This window comes from Palaemon carinicauda, chromosome 34 (genome assembly GCF_036898095.1).
Source record: "Palaemon carinicauda isolate YSFRI2023 chromosome 34, ASM3689809v2, whole genome shotgun sequence".
NCBI lineage: Eukaryota > Metazoa > Arthropoda > Malacostraca > Decapoda > Palaemonidae > Palaemon > Palaemon carinicauda.
In genome coordinates, this window is record NC_090758.1 from 79,621,040 (window position 1) to 79,640,732 (window position 19,693).

A 19,693-nucleotide genomic window follows, 5' to 3' on the forward strand; every position below is an offset into this window, starting at 1 on the left:
AGGGTACATTAGGACACACTATTATATTTTACGTCTTTTGTTTTTTTTTTTCGATACAAAGGGCATAGATAAGTACCTTGCTTGAGGGTACATTAGGGCACATTATTATATCTTATTTTTCTTTTGTTTTTTCAATACAAAGGGCATAAATAAGTACCTTGCTTGAGGGTACATTAGGGCACATTATTATATCTTATTTTTCTTTTGTTTTTTCAATACAAAGGGCATAAATAAGTACCTTGCTTGAGGGTACATTAGGGCACATTATTATATCTTATTTTTCTTTTGTTTATTCAATACAAAGGGCATAAATAAGTACCTTGCTTGAGGGTACATTCAGGCACACTATTATATCTTATTTTTCTTTTGTTTTTTTAATACAAAGGGCATAAATAAGTACCTTGCTTGAGGGTACATTCAGGCACACTATTATATCTTATTTTTCTTTTGTTTTTTCAATACAAAGGGCATAAATAAGTACTTTGCTTGAGGGTACATTAGGGCACATTATTATATCTTATTTTTCTTTTGTTTTTTTAATACAAAGGGCATAAATAAGTACTTTGCTTGAGGGTACATTAGGGCACATTATTATATCTTATTTTTCTTTTGTTTTTTTAATACAAAGGGCATAAATAAGTACCTTGCTTGAGGGTACATTCAGGCACACTATTATATCTTATTTTTCTTTTGTTTTTTCAATACAAAGGGCATAAATAAGTACTTTGCTTGAGGGTACATTAGGGCACATTATTATATCTTATTTTTCTTTTGTTTTTTTAATACAAAGGGCATAAATAAGTACTTTGCTTGAGGGTACATTAGGGCACATTATTATATCTTATTTTTCTTTTGTTTTTTTAATACAAAGGGCATAAATAAGTACCTTGCTTGAGGGTACATTCAGGCACACTATTATATCTTATTTTTCTTTTGTTTTTTCAATACAAAGGGCATAAATAAGTACTTTGCTTGAGGGTACATTAGGGCACATTATTATATCTTATTTTTCTTTTGTTTTTTTAATACAAAGGGCATAAATAAGTACTTTGCTTGAGGGTACATTAGGGCACATTATTATATCTTATTTTTCTTTTGTTTTTTTAATACAAAGGGCATAAATAAGTACCTTGCTTGAGGGTACATTCAGGCACACTATTATATCTTATTTTTCTTTTGTTTTTTCAATACAAAGGGCATAAATAAGTACTTTGCTTGAGGGTACATTAGGGCACATTATTATATCTTATTTTTCTTTTGTTTTTTTAATACAAAGGGCATAAATAAGTACTTTGCTTGAGGGTACATTAGGGCACATTATTATATCTTATTTTTCTTTTGTTTATTCAATACAAAGGGCATAAATAAGTACCTTGCTTGAGGGTACATTCAGGCACACTATTATATCTTATTTTTCTTTTGTTTTTTTAATACAAAGGGCATAAATAAGTACCTTGCTTGAGGGTACATTCAGGCACACTATTATATCTTATTTTTCTTTTGTTTTTTCAATACAAAGGGCATAAATAAGTACTTTGCTTGAGGGTACATTAGGGCACATTATTATATCTTATTTTTCTTTTGTTTTTTCAATACAAAGGGCATAAATAAGTACCTTGCTTGAGGGTACATTAGGGCACATTATTATATCTTATTTTTCTTTTGTTTTTTCAATACAAAGGGCATAAATAAGTACCTTGCCTGAGGGTACATTCGGGCACAATATTATATCTTCTATCTCCCCCCCTCTTGTTTTTTAAGTTTCTATTGTTATGATATATATTTTAATGTTAGTTCTCTTAAAATATTTTATTTTAGCTGTTTACTACTACTCTTGTAGTTTATTTCCTAGTTACCTTTCCTCATGGGGCTATTTTCCCCGTTGGAGCCCTTGGGCTTATAATCTTGTTTTTCCCACTAGGGTTGTAACTTAGCTAATAATAATAATAGTAATAATAATAATAACAATAATTATAAAGCATGATGAATTCCCATATATTATTATTATTATTACTTGCTAAGCTACAACCCTAGTGTGAAAAGCAGGAATGCTATAAGCCCAGGGACCCCAACAGAGAAAATAGCCCAGTGAGGAGAGGAAACAAGGAGAAATGAAATATTTTAAGAAGAGTAAATTAAAGCACTGGGAATTAACAATACAAAATTTCATTATAAACAAAAGTATCAGTTTATAAGAAATCATGAAAATATCTTTTCAAAACTACACATTTACAAATCTAGATAAATTCCCATATAAAAAAATTCCAATAAACAAATAATGAAAAATAGCAATACAGAAAATATTAGAAAACAAAACGTCACACCTGCAGGGAAAATAGCCCAGTGAGGAAAGGAAACAAGGAAAAATGAAATATTTTAAGAAGAGTAAATTAAAGTACTGGTAATTAGCAAGACAATTTAATTATAAACAAAAGTATCAGTTTATAAGAAATCAAAAAAAGATCTTTTCAAAATTACACGTTTAGAAATCTAGATAAATTCCCCTATAAAAGAAAAATTCCAATAAACAAATACAGTGATGCCTCAGCATACGAAAGTAATCCGTTCAGGATACGGTTTCGTATGCTGATTTTTTCGTATCCTGAGTCGCGTTTTACATGTAAATAGCCTAATCCGTTCCAAGCCTTATGAAAAGACACCTTTTCTTTCATAAACACGCTAAACTGTAGTAATAAACATGCAATGCAGCCATTTCTATCATTCAATAATTAACCCAACTGTTAAAAACAGCCTAATCCATTCCAGAAACCACCATGAAATTATTCAATAATGTAGTTATAGACTAGTTATCCCCTCCAAGCCCTAAGAAACAGTCCGTTTTCTTTACTACTGTATAAAAGTTACGGTACTGTATGTAAAGCATTTGGATCAGTGAAGGTGTATTGTTACCTGTACACCTAAATTAAGGGTTGATACCCTGAAAAAAAAAGGTACTGTACTCTCGGCGACAAGGTGGGATATCGTAAGCTTTTCGTATCCTGAAATTTTTTTTTGTATACTGGGGCATAAAAATCTTTGTATCTCTTTTCGTACCCTGAATTTTTCGTAAGCAGAAACTTTCGTATCCAGAGGTATCACTGTACTGAAAAATAGCAATACGGAAAAATTAGAAAACAAAATGTCCCGGTCATACCTGCATTCCGGTACCGCGACAAGTTGGACACTTTTCCGGGGGCTTCTTTCCGCCCTGGCCTTCGCACTTGCTGCAGATGACGTGTTTCTGCAGCGCTAGCTTCCGCACGGCCCCGTTGTAGAGTTCTTCGAGGGAGACGGACATCTGGTGGATGACGTCCTTTACCCTGAAATTGAAAGCCGTGGTTTAAAAAAATTCAAATCTAGATTACGATTACATTACGATGAAATCAAGCCATGGTTTAAATTACAAAATAGTTCAAATCAGGAAAACATTACGATAAAATCAAGTCATGGTTTAAATTACAAAAAAGTTCAAATAAGGAAAACATTACAATGAAATAAAGCCATGGTTTAACCCTTTTACCCCCAGGCTCTTTGGAAATTTCCAACCCTTAACCCCCAAGGGGTTATTTTTTCCCCAGCACATTTTGCAGTTAATTTTTTTTACATTGCTCTAACAGCCTTAATTTTTGTCATAGAGAGGTCAGGTTGGTCTCATTCTCTTGGAAAATGCCTGAATTTTCTTAAAAAATTATCAAAAATATGAAAAACAAAATTTTTATAGTATTTTTTGTAAGGACGTACCGGTACGTCCATAGGGGTAAAGGGATGAGTTTTGTGAAACGTACCAGTACGTCCTTTGGGGGTAAAAGGGTTAAATTACAAAATAGTTCAAACCAGGAAAACATTACGATGAAATTAATCCACCATGTAACTACAAAATTTAAATAGTGTTTCAAACAAACATTTCAAATAAAGAGAGACAGAATTCTGATGAAATTAATTTACTGCATAACTAGATTTAATAAAAAGACAGAATTTCTATAAAATCACTTCACTATATAATTAGATTTAACCCTTTTACCCCCAATGGAAGTACTGGAACGTTTCACAAAACTCATTCCTTTACTCCCATGGACGTACTGGTACGTCCTTGCAAAAAACTGCTATTTACATTTTTTGGCATATTTTTGATAACTTTATGAGAAACTTCAGACATTTTCCAAAAGAATGAGACCAACCTGACCTCTCTATGACAAAAATTAAGGCTGTTAGAGCAATTTAAAAAATATATATATCAAAATGTGCTTGGAGAAAAAAAAAAAAAAAAAAAAAAAAAAAAAAAAAAAAAAAAAACACCCGGAGGTTAAGGGTTGGAAAGTTCCAAATAGCCTGAAGGTAAAAGGGTTAATTTAATAAGACAGATTTTTGGTGAAATTATTTCACTGCGCAACTAGTTTTAAAAGACAGAATTTTGATAAAATAATTTCACTATGTAACAAGACTTAATAAGATAGAATTTTGATCAAATCACTTCACTACGTAACCAAATTTAATAAGACAGAATTTTGATAAAATAAAAACTCTGAATAATTAGATTTAGTAGGACAGAATTTCGATAACACCATTTCACTACGTAACTAGATCGAATTAGAAAAAAAAAAACTCATGTTCCTTCCTGCTGGGGACAATTCAATAAAAACTACTAAAACTCTAACTGTATTCCCAAAAACTACTAAAACTCTTACTGTATTCCCCAAAAAACTACTAAAACTCTTACTGTATTCCCAAAAAACTTCTAACTCTTACTGTATTCCCAACCTTCTAAAACTCTTACTGTATTCCCCCCAAAAAAACTACTAAAACTCTTACTGTATTCCCAAAAAAACTACTAAAACTCTTATTGTATTCCCAACCTATCAGAGTAACTGTCATCAAATTCTAAAAGAAATCCATCACGTTAAACCACATGCATACAATCGTTCTAACCAAGTTTTGTAAATACTCTTACAAAGAACAAATTTCTATTTCAAGAATTGGACTTAACAGACTTCTACCTTACCAAAACACAAACATTATATGGTATTTACTTCAAGCTGGCGGACATTTTCATATACGTCATAATAATCATCTCCCTCACCTAAGGGACTTGTTAGATTTTACCGGTCGTCTATCTCGAGCATTTAAATCAATACTTCTCCATTCATCATTTCCTACATCACACTTCATAGTCCTCAGCCATGTAGGACTGTGTCTTCTAACTCTTCAGGTGACTTGTGGAGCCCATTTGAAAGTTTAACGTACACACAAGCTACATTGACCCTTTTACCCCCAGGCTATTTGGAAATTTCCAACCCTTAACCCCCAGGGGTTATTTTCTTTCAAGCACATTTTGCAGTATATTTTTTTTTAAATTGCTCTAACAGCCTTAATTTTTGTCATAGAGAGGTCAGGTTGGTCTCATTCTACTGGAAAATGCCTGAAGTTTCTCAAAAAAAATTATCAAAAATATGCAAAAAAAAAAAAATGTAAAAGGCAGTTTTTTGCAAGGACGTACCGGTACGTCCATGGGGGTAAAGGGATGAGTTTTGTGAAACGTACCAGTACGTCCTTTGGGGTGAAAGGGTTAACTCTACATAACAAAAAAGATATCAAAGGTCCCTCTCACACACCAAGCACTCCACTTAAATCGTACAAGAACAAGCGACACTAACTTCTTTTCTCGTTCTCGCCGTCGGCCTCCTCCGAAGAACATGTCGAAGATGTCCATGGGGGACGTGAATCCTCCTCCGCCGCCTCCACCCTCCTTGAGAGCTTGTTCTCCCCCCTGGTCGTATATTCTTCTCTTTTCTTCATTGCTGAGAACTTCATAGGCTTGAGAGATCAACTTGAACTGTGGAAAGCAGAAAAAAACAATTGATAATCCAAACCTAACAGTCAGGCCTTCTCTATAATGAGAGACAATACTACATAGTATTCTAGAAGTATCTAAGGCAGGCCTTCTCCATCATGAGACAATACTACACAGTATTCTAGAAGTATTTAACAGTCAGACCTTCTCTATAATGAGAGACAATACTACATAATATTCTATAAGTATTTAACAGTCAGGCCTTCTCTATAATGAGACAATACTACATAGTATTCTAGAAGTATTTAAGTCAGGCCTTCTCCATTTTAAGAGACAATACTACATAGTATTCTAGAAGTATTTAACAGTCAGGCCTTCTCCATCATGAGAGACAATACTACATAGTATTCTAGAAGTATCTAAGTCAGGCCTTGTAATCGCCATAACAGCGAATGTTGAATAAGTATATGTGTGAAATAAATAATATAGCTATACTGATGAAAGGGAACTAGAATAAAGAGTTAAAAGCTAGCGAGAGAAAATAGGCTTACTGTGGAAGCGCTCATCCCGGGCGCATTAACCTTTAGCCTTAACACATGTCGAAAACCACCATAGGAAAAGAATCAAGCCATTGATGTGCGGAGCATAAACACATCTCCACCGTGAATGTATAACGTAGTTGTGACCGAGAATTTGTAGAGGATACACATTGTAGAGCAATCTCCAAAACTACCACAATACCACATCGTGTATGTAGAATGTTGTACACAATTATGTAATATGATAATATCTTAACAACTGTAAGTTAGAGGAGGCTATAACGATCAACATACAAATCATTGTGTTATTCATTGTCTGACACATAGATTTTAGATCAATAACTTGTCAATTTGTAATGATACTAACTCGCATATTGTCTATGTCACCAGGTTTGATCACGACAAATAAATAGTGAATTGAACACTGCGGTATCAATTACTCCACCATTAGTTGCTAGAGAGAGAGGCGACTACAGGCCTTCTCCATCATGAGAGATAATACTACACACTCTTCTAGAAGTTTCATTCCAGCTGTGACCAAATTAATGATCTTCCTAATCTCTTAGAGAACACAATTTTTAACCCTATTTGTGACAAATTTTAACATACCATTTCCTAAACTCCCTTCGCCGTGACTGAACATATTTTACATCCAATTATAGTTTATTTCTCAATTAGATTTATGTAATGGAAATTTTAAAAATTATGTAACATTATATACCAAAGGAAAAGGAAATTTTAGTAAACTACTGTATATACTGTATTGATAAGTTACAAGGTCCTACTTTGCGGCTTTACAGGAACCACTAATCATTGTACCTAACTTAAGATTTGATCATGTGGGGTACACAACACAAAAGGTCGCACTAATATATGAGGAGCGCCGAGATGATATCACGACGCGACCAGAGAACTTACTGAAGTTCGCGACCCAAGCTCACATGTGGCCTACCTCGGCATTGCCCTCAGGGCACGTATCCTTCCGCCTAGGCCTACCATTACAGAAAACGGGAGTAGGGTAAACTACACAAAACTCTGGTCGATTGAGAGGAGGTTCCAAGGTAACTCCTATGAAAGAAGTTCGAGGTAAGTTCCTGTGTTGGAACAATTAAGATTTGATCTCTAAGGTCCAAGCCCTGGGGCCTGGGAGGCCAATTAGTTCTCATGTGAAATCGTGGGAATGGGGGGAGGGGGGATATCTGAGGGACCCACTGCAATATGAAGTAAAGCTAAGAGGTTAGACAAGATGAAAGAAAGGAAATGGGGCTCAAAATACCCTAAGGTATATAGTCAATGAACTGCATAATTAGTATGATCATTACTTGCTAAGCTACAACCTTAGTAGCAAAAATAGGATGCTATAAGCCCAAGGGCTCCAACAGGGAAAATAGCCCAGTGAGGAAAGGAAATATGGGAAAATTTTTTTTTTAAAGAGTTAAACATTAAAACAAATATCACCTATATAAACTATAAAAATTTAAAACAGGATAGAATAATGCGCCCAAGTGTACCCTCAAGGAAGAGAACTCTAACACAAGACAATGGAAGACCATGGTACAGAGGCTGTGGCACTACCCAAGACCAGAGAACAATGCTTTGGTTTTTTAATGTCCTCCTAGAACTGCTTACCATACCATAAGTCACTCTTCTACCCTTACCATAAGTGGCCACTGAAAAATTACAGTGCAGAAGTTAACCCCTTAGGTGAAGAAGAATTGTTTGATAATCTGTGTCGTCAGGTGTATGAGGACAGAGGAGAATATGTAAAGAATAGGCCAGATTATTTGGTGTGTGTAGGCAAAGGGAAAATGAACCGTAACCAGAGAGAAGGATCTAATGTAGTACTGTCTGGCCAGTTTAAGAAAACCATAACCCTCTATCAGTAGTATCTCTTTCTGTGAAACCCAATGTTGCTTAAATACTACAGCAATTAGTTTGGGCTACTTTCTTGTAGCCAAAGATGATGAACCTTCGGTTACCAAGTAGTTTAGATACTTTGGCCGGTAGTCGTGTTGTGGCGGCTTTACACGGTCGAACGATTCGTCGAACGCTGTTCAACAAATCTTTGAAGAGATGTTCGACCATGTGAACGGGATATCTGGTTGTCGAAAAAGTTCGCCGAACAGTTCAAAGAAAATCTGTTCTCGCCTGACTTTTGTGGGCGGGGCTTCATCATCCACAAACCTTATGCATTTGTGGCCGACTCCACCTCCTCGAACCGTTTGATAAGCAGGTTCGACTATCGGGTTCGACTGTGTAAACCCAGCTATAATGGTTCTTACGTTATAAAGAGTAAGTACAGCATGATAACTGATCTTAGTATACAAGTTCATTTCATAATATACGGTAATTCTTCAAGACTATTGACACTAGCCAGGACGGACTTCAAACAGCGCATTACTGTCCATGAAAGAGACTAGGAAATGGATTAAAGATATGGAAATGAACGATAGAACCTTTAGGAGAATGGGAAAAGAAGAGCTTAAGGCCAAAATTAGAGAAGTAGATGGTAAAAAGTGTAGGGATGAGATAAAAGAGAAAAATAGTTTAGAAATATACGAACAAGAAAAAGGGCAAATAGGAGAAGAAATGTTTTATGACAACAAACCTAATTCTATTATTATGTATAGAGCTAGGGCCAACTGTTTGAAATTAAACGATAGGAATAGACATGAAGCGGGAGGTAGGGTAGAATGCAAACTACACCGGGCGCTGAATGTCTTTTCAGGGAGAAATTTTTTCCCCGTTTTAGGGAATCCTCTATATCCGTCACAGAACTTTCCCCCGAGAAAAAAATGATTAATTGGCACCTTTTCCTTGTTTCCACTGCGGTCTAGATCGAGGAAACAGTAACACACTAGTAGCTCATTACCCGTGGTAGAAGTCAGTTTGTGCTGCATGTGCTCCTGTCTGGACTGGTTTTTCTCAAAGTGTTGCCCCCCCCCCTGTTCCTTTATTTGTAATGGTGGGTGCGTATACTTCAAGGGATGATCGTGTAAGAGTCATTCAATGCTTTGAATTAGGTTTAAGTACCGCTGAAATCGTTCGCCAGACGGATGTAAAGGAACGAACCGTCCAGAACATTGTTGCAAGATACAAGGCTTCAGGAAGGAAAGAGGTACCCCTCCCTGCCAGGAAGTGTGGGAGACCCCCCTTGTTATCTGAACGATCTATTTCGCTTCCGAGACGTGAAGCAGAGCTTAATCCTTCGTTCAGTGCTCGTCAATTCCGGGAAAAACATCCTGAAATTTTAGGAAAGTGTAAAGTACGTACTTTACAGACATACTTGTCTGTAAAGTTAGGATTCAAGAGTGTTGTGGCGCCTAAGAAGAGCTTGCTAACTGACGCCCATATTAAGAAACGAAAGTTGTTTTTTGATAAGTTTGGTAAATGGGACGTTAATGACTGGAAACAAGTGTTGTTCACTGACGAATCGACATTTCATTGTTCGGCAAGCACCTCGACGAAAGTTTGGCGAAGTCCACGCTACAATAAATACAGTGAAAAACTTATTCGTCCTCGTGAAAAGTTCCCTAAAACTTTGATGGTATGGTGTTCTATGGGCTATGAGGGAGTTGGAGAATTGTGTATTTTTGAAAATAATGAAAGAGTGAACCAGCATATTTATTACGTCGTACTGAATGAGTTTTTAGAGGGAAGTTTTGAGAAAACAGGTGCTTCAATCCTTCAGCAAGACGGCGCACGCTGCCACACAACGGCATTGATAAAGAACTGGTTGCAGGATTGTGGTGTGGAGCTTATAAGTGACTGGCCCCCTAATTCCCCTGACTTTAGTCCCATTGAAAATCTGTGGTCAATCATTAAACAATGATTGCAGAAAGTTGACTGCTCCACGATCGACAAACTTAAGGCTGCCATCCTTGCTGCTTGGAACAGTATCGAACCAGAGATTTGTCAGCACCTCATTGAAAGTGTTCCCCGACGGCTTAAGGCAGCTAAGGAGAACAAATTTGGTGTTACCAAATACTAGATAACATAAGGTAAGCTCAAACACTATTTTTGTGTAATAACTAATTTTTTGCATTCCCTTACAGGTCAACAAAGGTGCTCGTGAGTATGCACTCTCCTAAATTGCCTTCAGCTGAAAATACATTCAGCGCCTACTTTATGTGAGGCAATTAATGAAGACCTCGCCCACTTCATTCTTGACTGTCCAGACCTCAGCGACGAAAGAAGAAAAATAGTGGAATTGCAACAGCCGTATGAAGAAGAAAAGAAGATAATAGGAAACGTGCTGTTCAAGAAAGAAGGAATAGAAAAAAGAAAAGAATATATCTATCAAATATGGAAAAAAAGGAGAGAAGAAAATAAAAGAATTAGAATAAAGAAGAAAACCAAGGAGGTGCCGATGGAAAGGCGAATCCCTCTGCCAAACAACTGAACTGAACATCAACTGTAAAACTATTTGACTAAAATTGCATTCGAACCAGAGCGAGAATGAAACTACTGTACAGTCACAGCCATCCAAAGTACAAGACGTTGTGCCGAGAATAAAACTACTATACAGTCACAGCCATCCAAAGTCCAAGACGTTGGGCCGAGAATAAAACTGTACTGTACAGTCATAGTAGCAGTCTGAAGTCCAAGACCACAACTTACTTCTTAAACTAAACTGGTGGGCTAAGTATGACATAAAAGATAAAATCACAGTACATTCTATTTACTATGGACGAGGAGAAAAGGACAGAGTATTAGCTTCATATAAAGAATCATGTCTACCTTCCATTGAAACGTAAACAAAGAATAATAAAGTTTCTAATTGAAGTATTCCACTTACCCTTTCTCCCTCGTTAGGGTTCTTGTCCGGATGGTATTTCAGGGCGAGTTTTCGGTACGCCTTCTTGAGTTCGTCGTTGGTGGCCGTGGGTTTCACTCCCAAAATGTCATAGTAGCCGGTTTCTTTCACCATGATTTATTCTGTTAAAAAGGAAAAGTGGTTAAAAACTGACATGTTATTGTCTCCTTGATTGTGTTCACCTCTGCCTTATTATTACTACGACCCGTTGCCTTAACCCTTTTACCCCCAAAAGGACGTACTGGTACGTTTCGCAAAACTCATCCATTTACCCCCATGGACATACCGGTACGTCCTTGCAAAAAAATGCCATTTAAGTTTTTTTCTACATATTTTTGATAATTTTTTGAGAATATTCAGGCATTTTCCAAGAGAATGAGACCAACCTGACCTCTCCATGACAAAAATTAAGGCTGTTAGAGCAATTAAAAAAAAATATACTGCAAAATGTGCTTGAATAAAAATAACCTCCTGGGGGTTAAGGGTTGGAAATTTCCAGAGCCTGGGGGTAAAAGGGTTAAAAAGACAGCCGAGTGAACCTCTCTAAAAGTATGTCCCTCTTTCAAAGGAAATTAAAGTAAATTACAGTTACATTCGCTTACAGGCTGCCAACGAAAGAGCCCGTGTCTTGCATAAGGCAAGGCAATCTCAACACACACACACTCCAAAAGATAACCGACAACTATGGGGTTCACACTATCAAATCAGCTGATATCTCGCACCTCAAGGTACTCACGGAGATATAAAACAAATAATTTTCCTGTATGTTTGAGAACTTGTGGGGTTTAAGGGATTTGGTAGACTAAGTATTACTAATATATTCATTCTCATACACTGTCCTGAACACCTTTGCAACAATTGCCACAAGATTTTTTCAAGTCTTGAAGTTCATACTACGAACTGCGTAACCCAAATATGACAGACCGTAAGAAACCTGAAATCCTATAACGACTAATAAAAATTTTATAACTGACTTTTATAAAGTAAAAAGTTATCCTAATAAACCCTTTTCCTTAACTGTAACAAAACATTTATAAACCTAAAGCCATACAATTTACCTCCCTACTGTTTAAATTCTTTTATAGTCTTTTAATATATTAGATGTTACGATATTGCATTTACAACTACAGTACTGTATTCTACACCGTAACAATTTCTAATAATAATAATATATATGTGTTGATATAATATCTTTTTTATTATTATGATTATTATTCCTTAAGCTGTTGTAGCTAAGCAAGTAATAATAATAATACAAAAAATATTAGATCAAGACATACCTATTATTAATATATACTTGGAAAAGCAGGATGCTATAAGCCCAGGGGCTCCAACAGGGAAAATAGCCCAGTGAGTAAAGGAAACAAGGAAAAATAAAATATCTCAAGAACAACTGTGGCTACTCTACATATATGGGGGTAGATAGTAGAACGGCGGACGCTACCACGTTGATCTCGGTGGAATTAACGTCGGAAGCCCCGCAACGACACGCCAACATGGGTGAGGTTAGGTGAGGATAATTTTAGGATACGCATTATCCGTTAAAATTAGGATATGCAATATCCGTTAATTTTAGTAGATATAACAGTTATCCGTTAACTTTACGACATGCTATATCTGTTTTTGAAAAACGGGATTCCATGTTCTTCCATGTTCGATTTTCGATACCTTGGCCGATCTGCGTAAATCAATCTACGATAGTTTAAAGGGGTGTGTATGTATGCTGATGGCCAAGCCCCATAACTCCCTAATTTTCAACCTTATGGGTAAGAACACAGCAGTCTAGGGTAACGGGCCCATTAGGCAAGTAGGTAAGGACACGGCTTGTGGGTTAGGTTAGGTGGGGAAGTCTAGGTTAGCTATTCTACACAGACACGAGGTCCTGTCCTTCGTTATACAAAGGCTCCAATTAAACTGTATAATACATTACTATTATTACTTGCCTTGTTGCAACCCTAGTTGGAAAAGCAGGATGCTATTAAGACCAAGGGCTCCAACAGGGAAAAAAATAGCCGAGTGAGGAAAGGAAATAAGGAAACAATAGCATGTCCTGGTGTACCCTCAAGCAAGATATTAATTGCTGTCATGAACACTGTGATATCTTACAATATAAAACTATAATTGGACACATTAAAATACATAATTTTCTGTGTATTTATAAAAATAAAATAATTTATGAAAAGGAAATTTATTGAGCTTTCGAAGGGACCATCTCCCTCCCTCTTCAGAAAATATTTTGTTTTCTAAAGAGGAAGGAAGATAGTCCCTTCGAAAGCTCGATAAATTTAATTTTTTCATAAATTGTGGGTTATATCATTCATATATTTAGAGTTATCGGAAGCAGCGTAATAAAGAATCCTATATCAAGTGAAAAAAAAATAAAATTGAGATTATGATTAACCCTTTTACCCCCAAAGGTAAGGTTAAATTTCATGCACATTTTGCTATATATTTTTATTAAATTGCTCTAACAGCCTTAATTTTTGTCATAGAGGTCAGGTTGGTCTCATTCTCTTGGAAAATGCCCAAAGTTTCTCATAAAATTATCAAAAATATGCAAAAACATGTAAATAACAGTTTTGCAAGAACGTACCGATATGTCCTTTGGGGCTGAAAGGGTTAATACTAATTGGCTTTAGACTGTTCAAGTTTATTTATAGTCAAGTTTTAAATCTAATGTTTAATTACTCATATAGGAGGGATAGTATGAAGGTGGTCGGGTCACGTCCGCCAAAATACTCGTCCACTCGGCTGATGCGTTTCCCAGAACAGAAAATGAGGAAGATGATTTGACACATTTTTTTTGTTGTCGATAGAAAAGAAAGGAATGAAGTACAGTGATACCTCTGGATACGAAAGTTTCTGCTTACGAAAAATTCAGGATACGAAAAGCAATACAAAGATTTTTATGCCCCAGTATACGAAAAAATTTTCAGGATACGAAAAGCTTACGAGATCCCACCTCGTCGCCGAGAGTACAGTACCTTTTTTTTCAGGGTATCAACCCTTAATTTAGGTGTACAGGTAACAATACACCTTCACTGATACAAATGTTTTACATACAGTACCTTAACTTTTATACAGTAGTAAAGAAAACGGACCGTTTTCTTAGGGCTTGGAGGGGATAACTAGGCTATAACTACATTATTGAATAATCTCATGGTGGTTTCTGGAATGGATTAGGCTGTTTTTAACAGTTGGGTTAATTATTGAATGATAGAAATGGCTGCATTGCATGTTTATTACTACAGTTTAGCGTGTTTATGAAAGAAAAGGTGTCTTTTCGTAAGACTTGGAACGGATTAGGCTATTTACATGTAAAACGCGACTCAGGATACGAAAAAATCAGCATACGAAACCGTATCCTGAACGGATTACTTTCGTATGCTGAGGCATCACTGTAATTGAATTCAACAACCATATATGGAAGATCTAAAGAAAATAGGATTATTTTCATTTAATGACAAAGAAAAAAGTAGTAATAAACCTAATGTGGAAGAAAACACTAAACAGTTCAAGATGTATCTTCGGAGGTGCCATTACAAAGGGTGGAATTGCAACAGCCGTATGAAGAAGAAAAGAAGGTGATAATAGGAAACGTGCTGTTCAAGAAAGAAGGAATAGAGAAAAGAAAAGAATATATCTATCAAATGTGGAAAAAGAGAGAGAAGAAAATAAAAGAATTAGAATAAAGAAGAAACCAAGGAGGTGCCGATGGAAAGGCGAATCCCTCCGCCCAACAACAACAACAACAACCTACATACATAGAGCAATCAAATAATGTTTAATTGTCTGCATGGCGAAGCCACAGCAAAGCGAAGACCAGTATTATTATTACTATGACGCAGTTCCGGTAGGCCCTGCTGCTGCCTCCGATGGCTTAGATGACCGAGGAGGTAGCAGCAGTAGGGGATTCAGCATTATGAAGCTTCATCTGTGGTGGATAATGTGGGAGGGTGGGCTGTGGCACCCTAGCAGTACCAGCTGAACTCAGTTGAGTCCCTTGTTAGGCTGGGAGGAACGTAGAGAGTAGAGGTCCCCTTTTTTTGTTTTTGTTTCATTTGTTGATGTCGGCTACCCCCCAAAAATGGGGGAAGTGCCTTGGTATATGTATGTATGTACTACCTAAACTACATACCTAGTTGGAAAAGTAAGATGCTATATGCACAAGGGCTCCAATAGGGAATAAATAGGCCAGTGAGGAAAGGAAATAAGGAAATAAATGATCTGAGAAATAATGAAAATAAAATATTGGGGTGTATGTATGAGTGCGGCCATCTGTATGTATGATGATGGCTGAATAAGAATACATCAGTGTAAAGGGGGTTGCAGGGGAGCGTTAGCCCCCCATACCCCCGACCCCGTTAAATAAGTTAGGACATGGCTTGTAAGTTACGTCAGGGGGAAAGTTTACTCAAGTTGGTGTCCATATTTTATTCTCGCTGGAGGAATTGGCCGCTGATATGCAAAGGCTCCAAAATATTTTAAATACAGAAACTACAGTAAGTGAATAATTACCGTTAGTCCATTAACCAACATTGTCGTAGATGCAATGATATAAGGTGACGAAGATATGAAGGATTTTCGTTTTCTATACGAGCAAAGGGCCTGGTATTCCGACAATCTACACACGTATTGGATTGACCGGTGTGACGGTCTGAACGATCCCCCGGTCTCAGAATTCTCCTTGATAATCTGCGCATGCGCGAACATTACCATTTGCCAGTGCATACGAGGTTGATGTTTTATTTTCCTGTAATGTTAGCGTGCGCAGCTCAACATTACCGCTTGCCAGTACATATGAGCTTGATGTTTTACTTTCATGCGAGCGAAGCGAGCTAATGACGGAAAAGAACCATTATACAATGTCAAGGAGAATTCTGAGACCGGGGGGTCGTGCAGACCTTCACTCCGGATAGACGATTGACAATGTTAAATTAGTTGATATAGATATATTTAAAGTTTAAACCTTGGAGCCTTTGCATAACGACAGACAGGAACGTGTGACTATAATGCCACCGAACCTAAACTTCGGAGCCTTTGCATATCAGCGGACAGTTCCTCGAGCGAGCGTAAAATATAGACACCACCTAACCTAAACTTCGGAGCCTTTGCACATCAGCGGCCAGTTCCTTGAGCGAGCGTAAAATACGGACACCAGCTAAACTAACCTACAAGGTGTGTCCGTACCTACTTACCTAACAGGGAGGTAGCGATCTCCCCACACTGCTGTATTTTTAGTCGGCCGTCATACATACATATAGGTGGCCTCTACCATACATACATTCCTGAACTTCCCAAACTTACCGAGTCTTCAAATTGACGGTACTCTTAGCGATAAGGTTAAAAATGAGGGAGTTATGGGGTATGGCCCTCAACATACATACTCTAATTTTTGTATTTTGACCATAGAGTATCTTTATTCTGTAAATTAGTAATAAGGGTTTAGATTAAGGAGTAGATATATATATATATATATATATATATATATATATATATATATATATATATATATATATCTGAAACCCTTTATAATTTACCCTATTTATTTGCGACGGGAACAAGTGTCATTTTCGAAGAGAGCATAACTTTTCTATAAGAAAAAGTCGTTTTTTCCTAGGTTACATTGCCCTGTAATACACAACAATAATACCTATATTAATATTCAAGGTCAAACTATAAATGTTAAGTATTTGTAAGTGTTGATAGAGAATAAAGTAAGATATAAGTAGATGTAATTCGAAATATAAAGACGTAAATAGAATTATAGTCAATAATACCCTTAAGTCAAACTTAATGAAACTTTGGGACGAAGAACGGCCATACTTTGGCCAAACCTAAAAGCTTAAATATAATAGACAGAGCTAAAAAATTGGCCAAGAGGGTTGGACACAGTCCTACGATGTCCAAGAGGGTTGGACACAGTCCTACGATGGCCAAGAGGATTGGACACAGTCCTACGATGGCCAAGAGGGTTGGACACAGTCCTACGATGTCCAAGAGGGTTGGACACAGTCCTACGATGTCCAAGAGGGTTGGACACAGTCCTACGATGTCCAAGAGGGTTGGACACAGTCCTACGATGTCCAAGAGGGTTGGACACAGTCCTACGATGTCCAAGAGGGTTGGACACAGTCCTACGATGTCCAAGAGGGTTGGACACAGTCCTATGATATGGCCAAGAGGGTTGGACACAGTCCTACGATGTCCAAGAGGGTTGGACACAGTCCTACGATGGCCAAGAGGGTTGGACACAGTCCTACGATGTCCAAGAGGGTTGGACACAATCCTACGATATGTCCAATAAAATTAACTTCGTTAAAATCAAAGTAATAACGAAAATAGGGAGTTTTACGAACCAACCTAATGTCAAAATGTTAGAAATTTAATATATTAACTATAAAAAGCAAAAATAGTTTTCGAAATTATTAAATTACGTCAAATTTTCAACGTGAAAACCATGAAATGAATTCCGCCATAGATGACCGAATTTGCCTTGCTACAAATTCTAAAATATTCACATTATTGGCAAATTATTATATATACCAGCTTTAAATTATTAAAACTATTAGTAATAGAGGCACATTCACTTACCTAAAGCTTAAAAATAATAAAAATAGGCTTAAAAAAGGCTTTAAATACAGCTTGAAACCTTTATACTGGACCCACGGTGTTTGAAATGCTAAATATTCACAATATTAGCAAATTATCATATATATGAGCTTGAAATTGTTAATAATTGAGGTACTATCACATACCTGGAGCTTATTGATAATAAAAATAGGCTTAATAAAGCTTAAAATCAAGCTTGAAACCCTTACGATTCGGGAAAAAATCACAATATTAGCAAATTATCAAATATATCAGCTTGAAATTGTTAATAATTGAGGTACTATCACATACCTAAAGCTTATTGATAATAAAAATAGGCTTAAATAAGCTTAAAATCAAGCTTGAAACCCTTACGATTCGGGAAAAAATCACAATATTAGCAAATTATCATATATATCAGCTTGAAATTGTTAATAACTGTGGTATGATCACATACCTAAAGCTTATTGATAATAAAAATAGGCTTAATAAAGCTTAAAAAAGCTTAAAATCAAGCTTGAAACCCTTAAGATCCGGGAAAAAATCACATTAGCAAATTATCATATATATCAGCTTGAAATTGTTAATAACTGTGGTATGATCACATACCTAAGGCTTATTGATAATAAAAATAGGCTTAAATAAGCTTAAATAAGCTTAAAATCAAGCTTGAAACCCTGACTCGGGAAAAAATATCAACAGCATTGCGCGGCCATCCAAGAAACCCCCCTTAAAGATAGGCTTATTTAACCGTGTTTAACCGGTCTTAACGCTATTATATTTCACTCTAAAGGTTAATTCAACTCTCCTCTATACTCACCTTAGGTTAAATTCACCTTAGGGGCCACACTTTAACGTAGAAGAGGCTTTAAATGTGGTCTTTGTTCTCTCAAATGTGGTGGATGACTTCCACACCCGCAAAGGGCAAAACCTTTCAGACGATCGCTAGCAAATTATATATACGCTTATTTAACCATGTTTAAGGGTCTTAATTCAACTCTATTTAACCTGAAATGTTAATTCACCTCTCCTCTATACTCACCTTAGGTTAAATTCGCCTTAGGAGTCACACTTTAACGTAGAAGAGGCTTTAAATGTGGTTGGCTGGGTTCTCCCAAAGGCAGGATTACGGGGAACCTTCCAGACGATGCTAGCAAATGTGTTGCCAGAACCCAGGTGAAATGTTCAGCCAGAATTAGCTGGTTAATTTTTCCTGGTTCTAGAAGAATTTGCTGGTATTTTCGTGGTTTATTGGTGAAAATATATATTATTATTAATTTAGGATTGTTCTGTATCATCATAAAAAATGTATCTTATAAGTAAATCCATAAAATTCGAAATATTTAGCAATGTTCAGCCAGAATTAGCTGGTTAATTTTTCCCTGGTTCTAGAAGAATTTGCTGGTATTTTCGTGGTTTATTTGTGAAAATATATATAATAATTAATTTAGAATTGTTCTTTATTATCGTAGAAATGTATTTTATAAGTAAATGCGATTTTCTTGCCATAAAATTAGAAATATTAGATGTTCAGCCAGAATTAGCTGTTTTTTCCTGGTTCTAGAAGGATTTGCTGGTATTTTCGTGGTTTATTGGTGAAAATATATATTATTATTAATTTAGGATTGTTCTTTATTATCATAAAAATTTATCTTATAAGTAAATGCCATTTTTTTGCCATAAAATTCGAAATAGATGTTCAGCCAGAATTAGCTGGTTAATTTTTCCCTGGTTCTAGAAGAATTTGCTGGTTTTTTTGTGGTTTATTTGTGGAAATATATATAATAATTAATTTAGGATTGTTCTTTATTATCGTAGAAATGTATCTTATAAGTAAATGCCATTTTTTTTGCCATAAGATTTGAAATATTAGATGTTCAGCCAGAATTGGTTTATTTTTTTTTCCTGGTTCTAGAAGGATTTGCTGGTAATTTTTGTGGTTTATTTGTGAAAATATAT

General features: G+C 36.1%; 1 protein-coding gene across 2 annotated transcripts in view; it reads right to left on the bottom strand.

Moving 5' to 3' along the window:
- Positions 1-18,931, bottom strand: part of Droj2 (DnaJ heat shock protein family (Hsp40) member A4-like) — a 31,574-nt gene extending 12,643 nt beyond the window's left edge. The window contains exons 1-4 of one of the 2 annotated variants that reach the window (XM_068357548.1): positions 18,777-18,931; positions 11,126-11,265; positions 5,652-5,830; positions 3,155-3,320 (exon numbers count right to left, since the gene is read on the bottom strand). In XM_068357548.1, the coding sequence (XP_068213649.1) occupies positions 3,155-3,320; positions 5,652-5,830; positions 11,126-11,257 (477 nt within the window). In that variant the 5' untranslated portion in view covers positions 11,258-11,265; positions 18,777-18,931. Of the gene's footprint in view, positions 1-3,154; positions 3,321-5,651; positions 5,831-11,125; positions 11,266-18,554; positions 18,574-18,776 lie in introns of those variants that run through there. The other variant, XM_068357549.1, reaches the window with a different exon arrangement.
- Between the last annotated feature and the right edge of the window lie 762 nt (positions 18,932-19,693).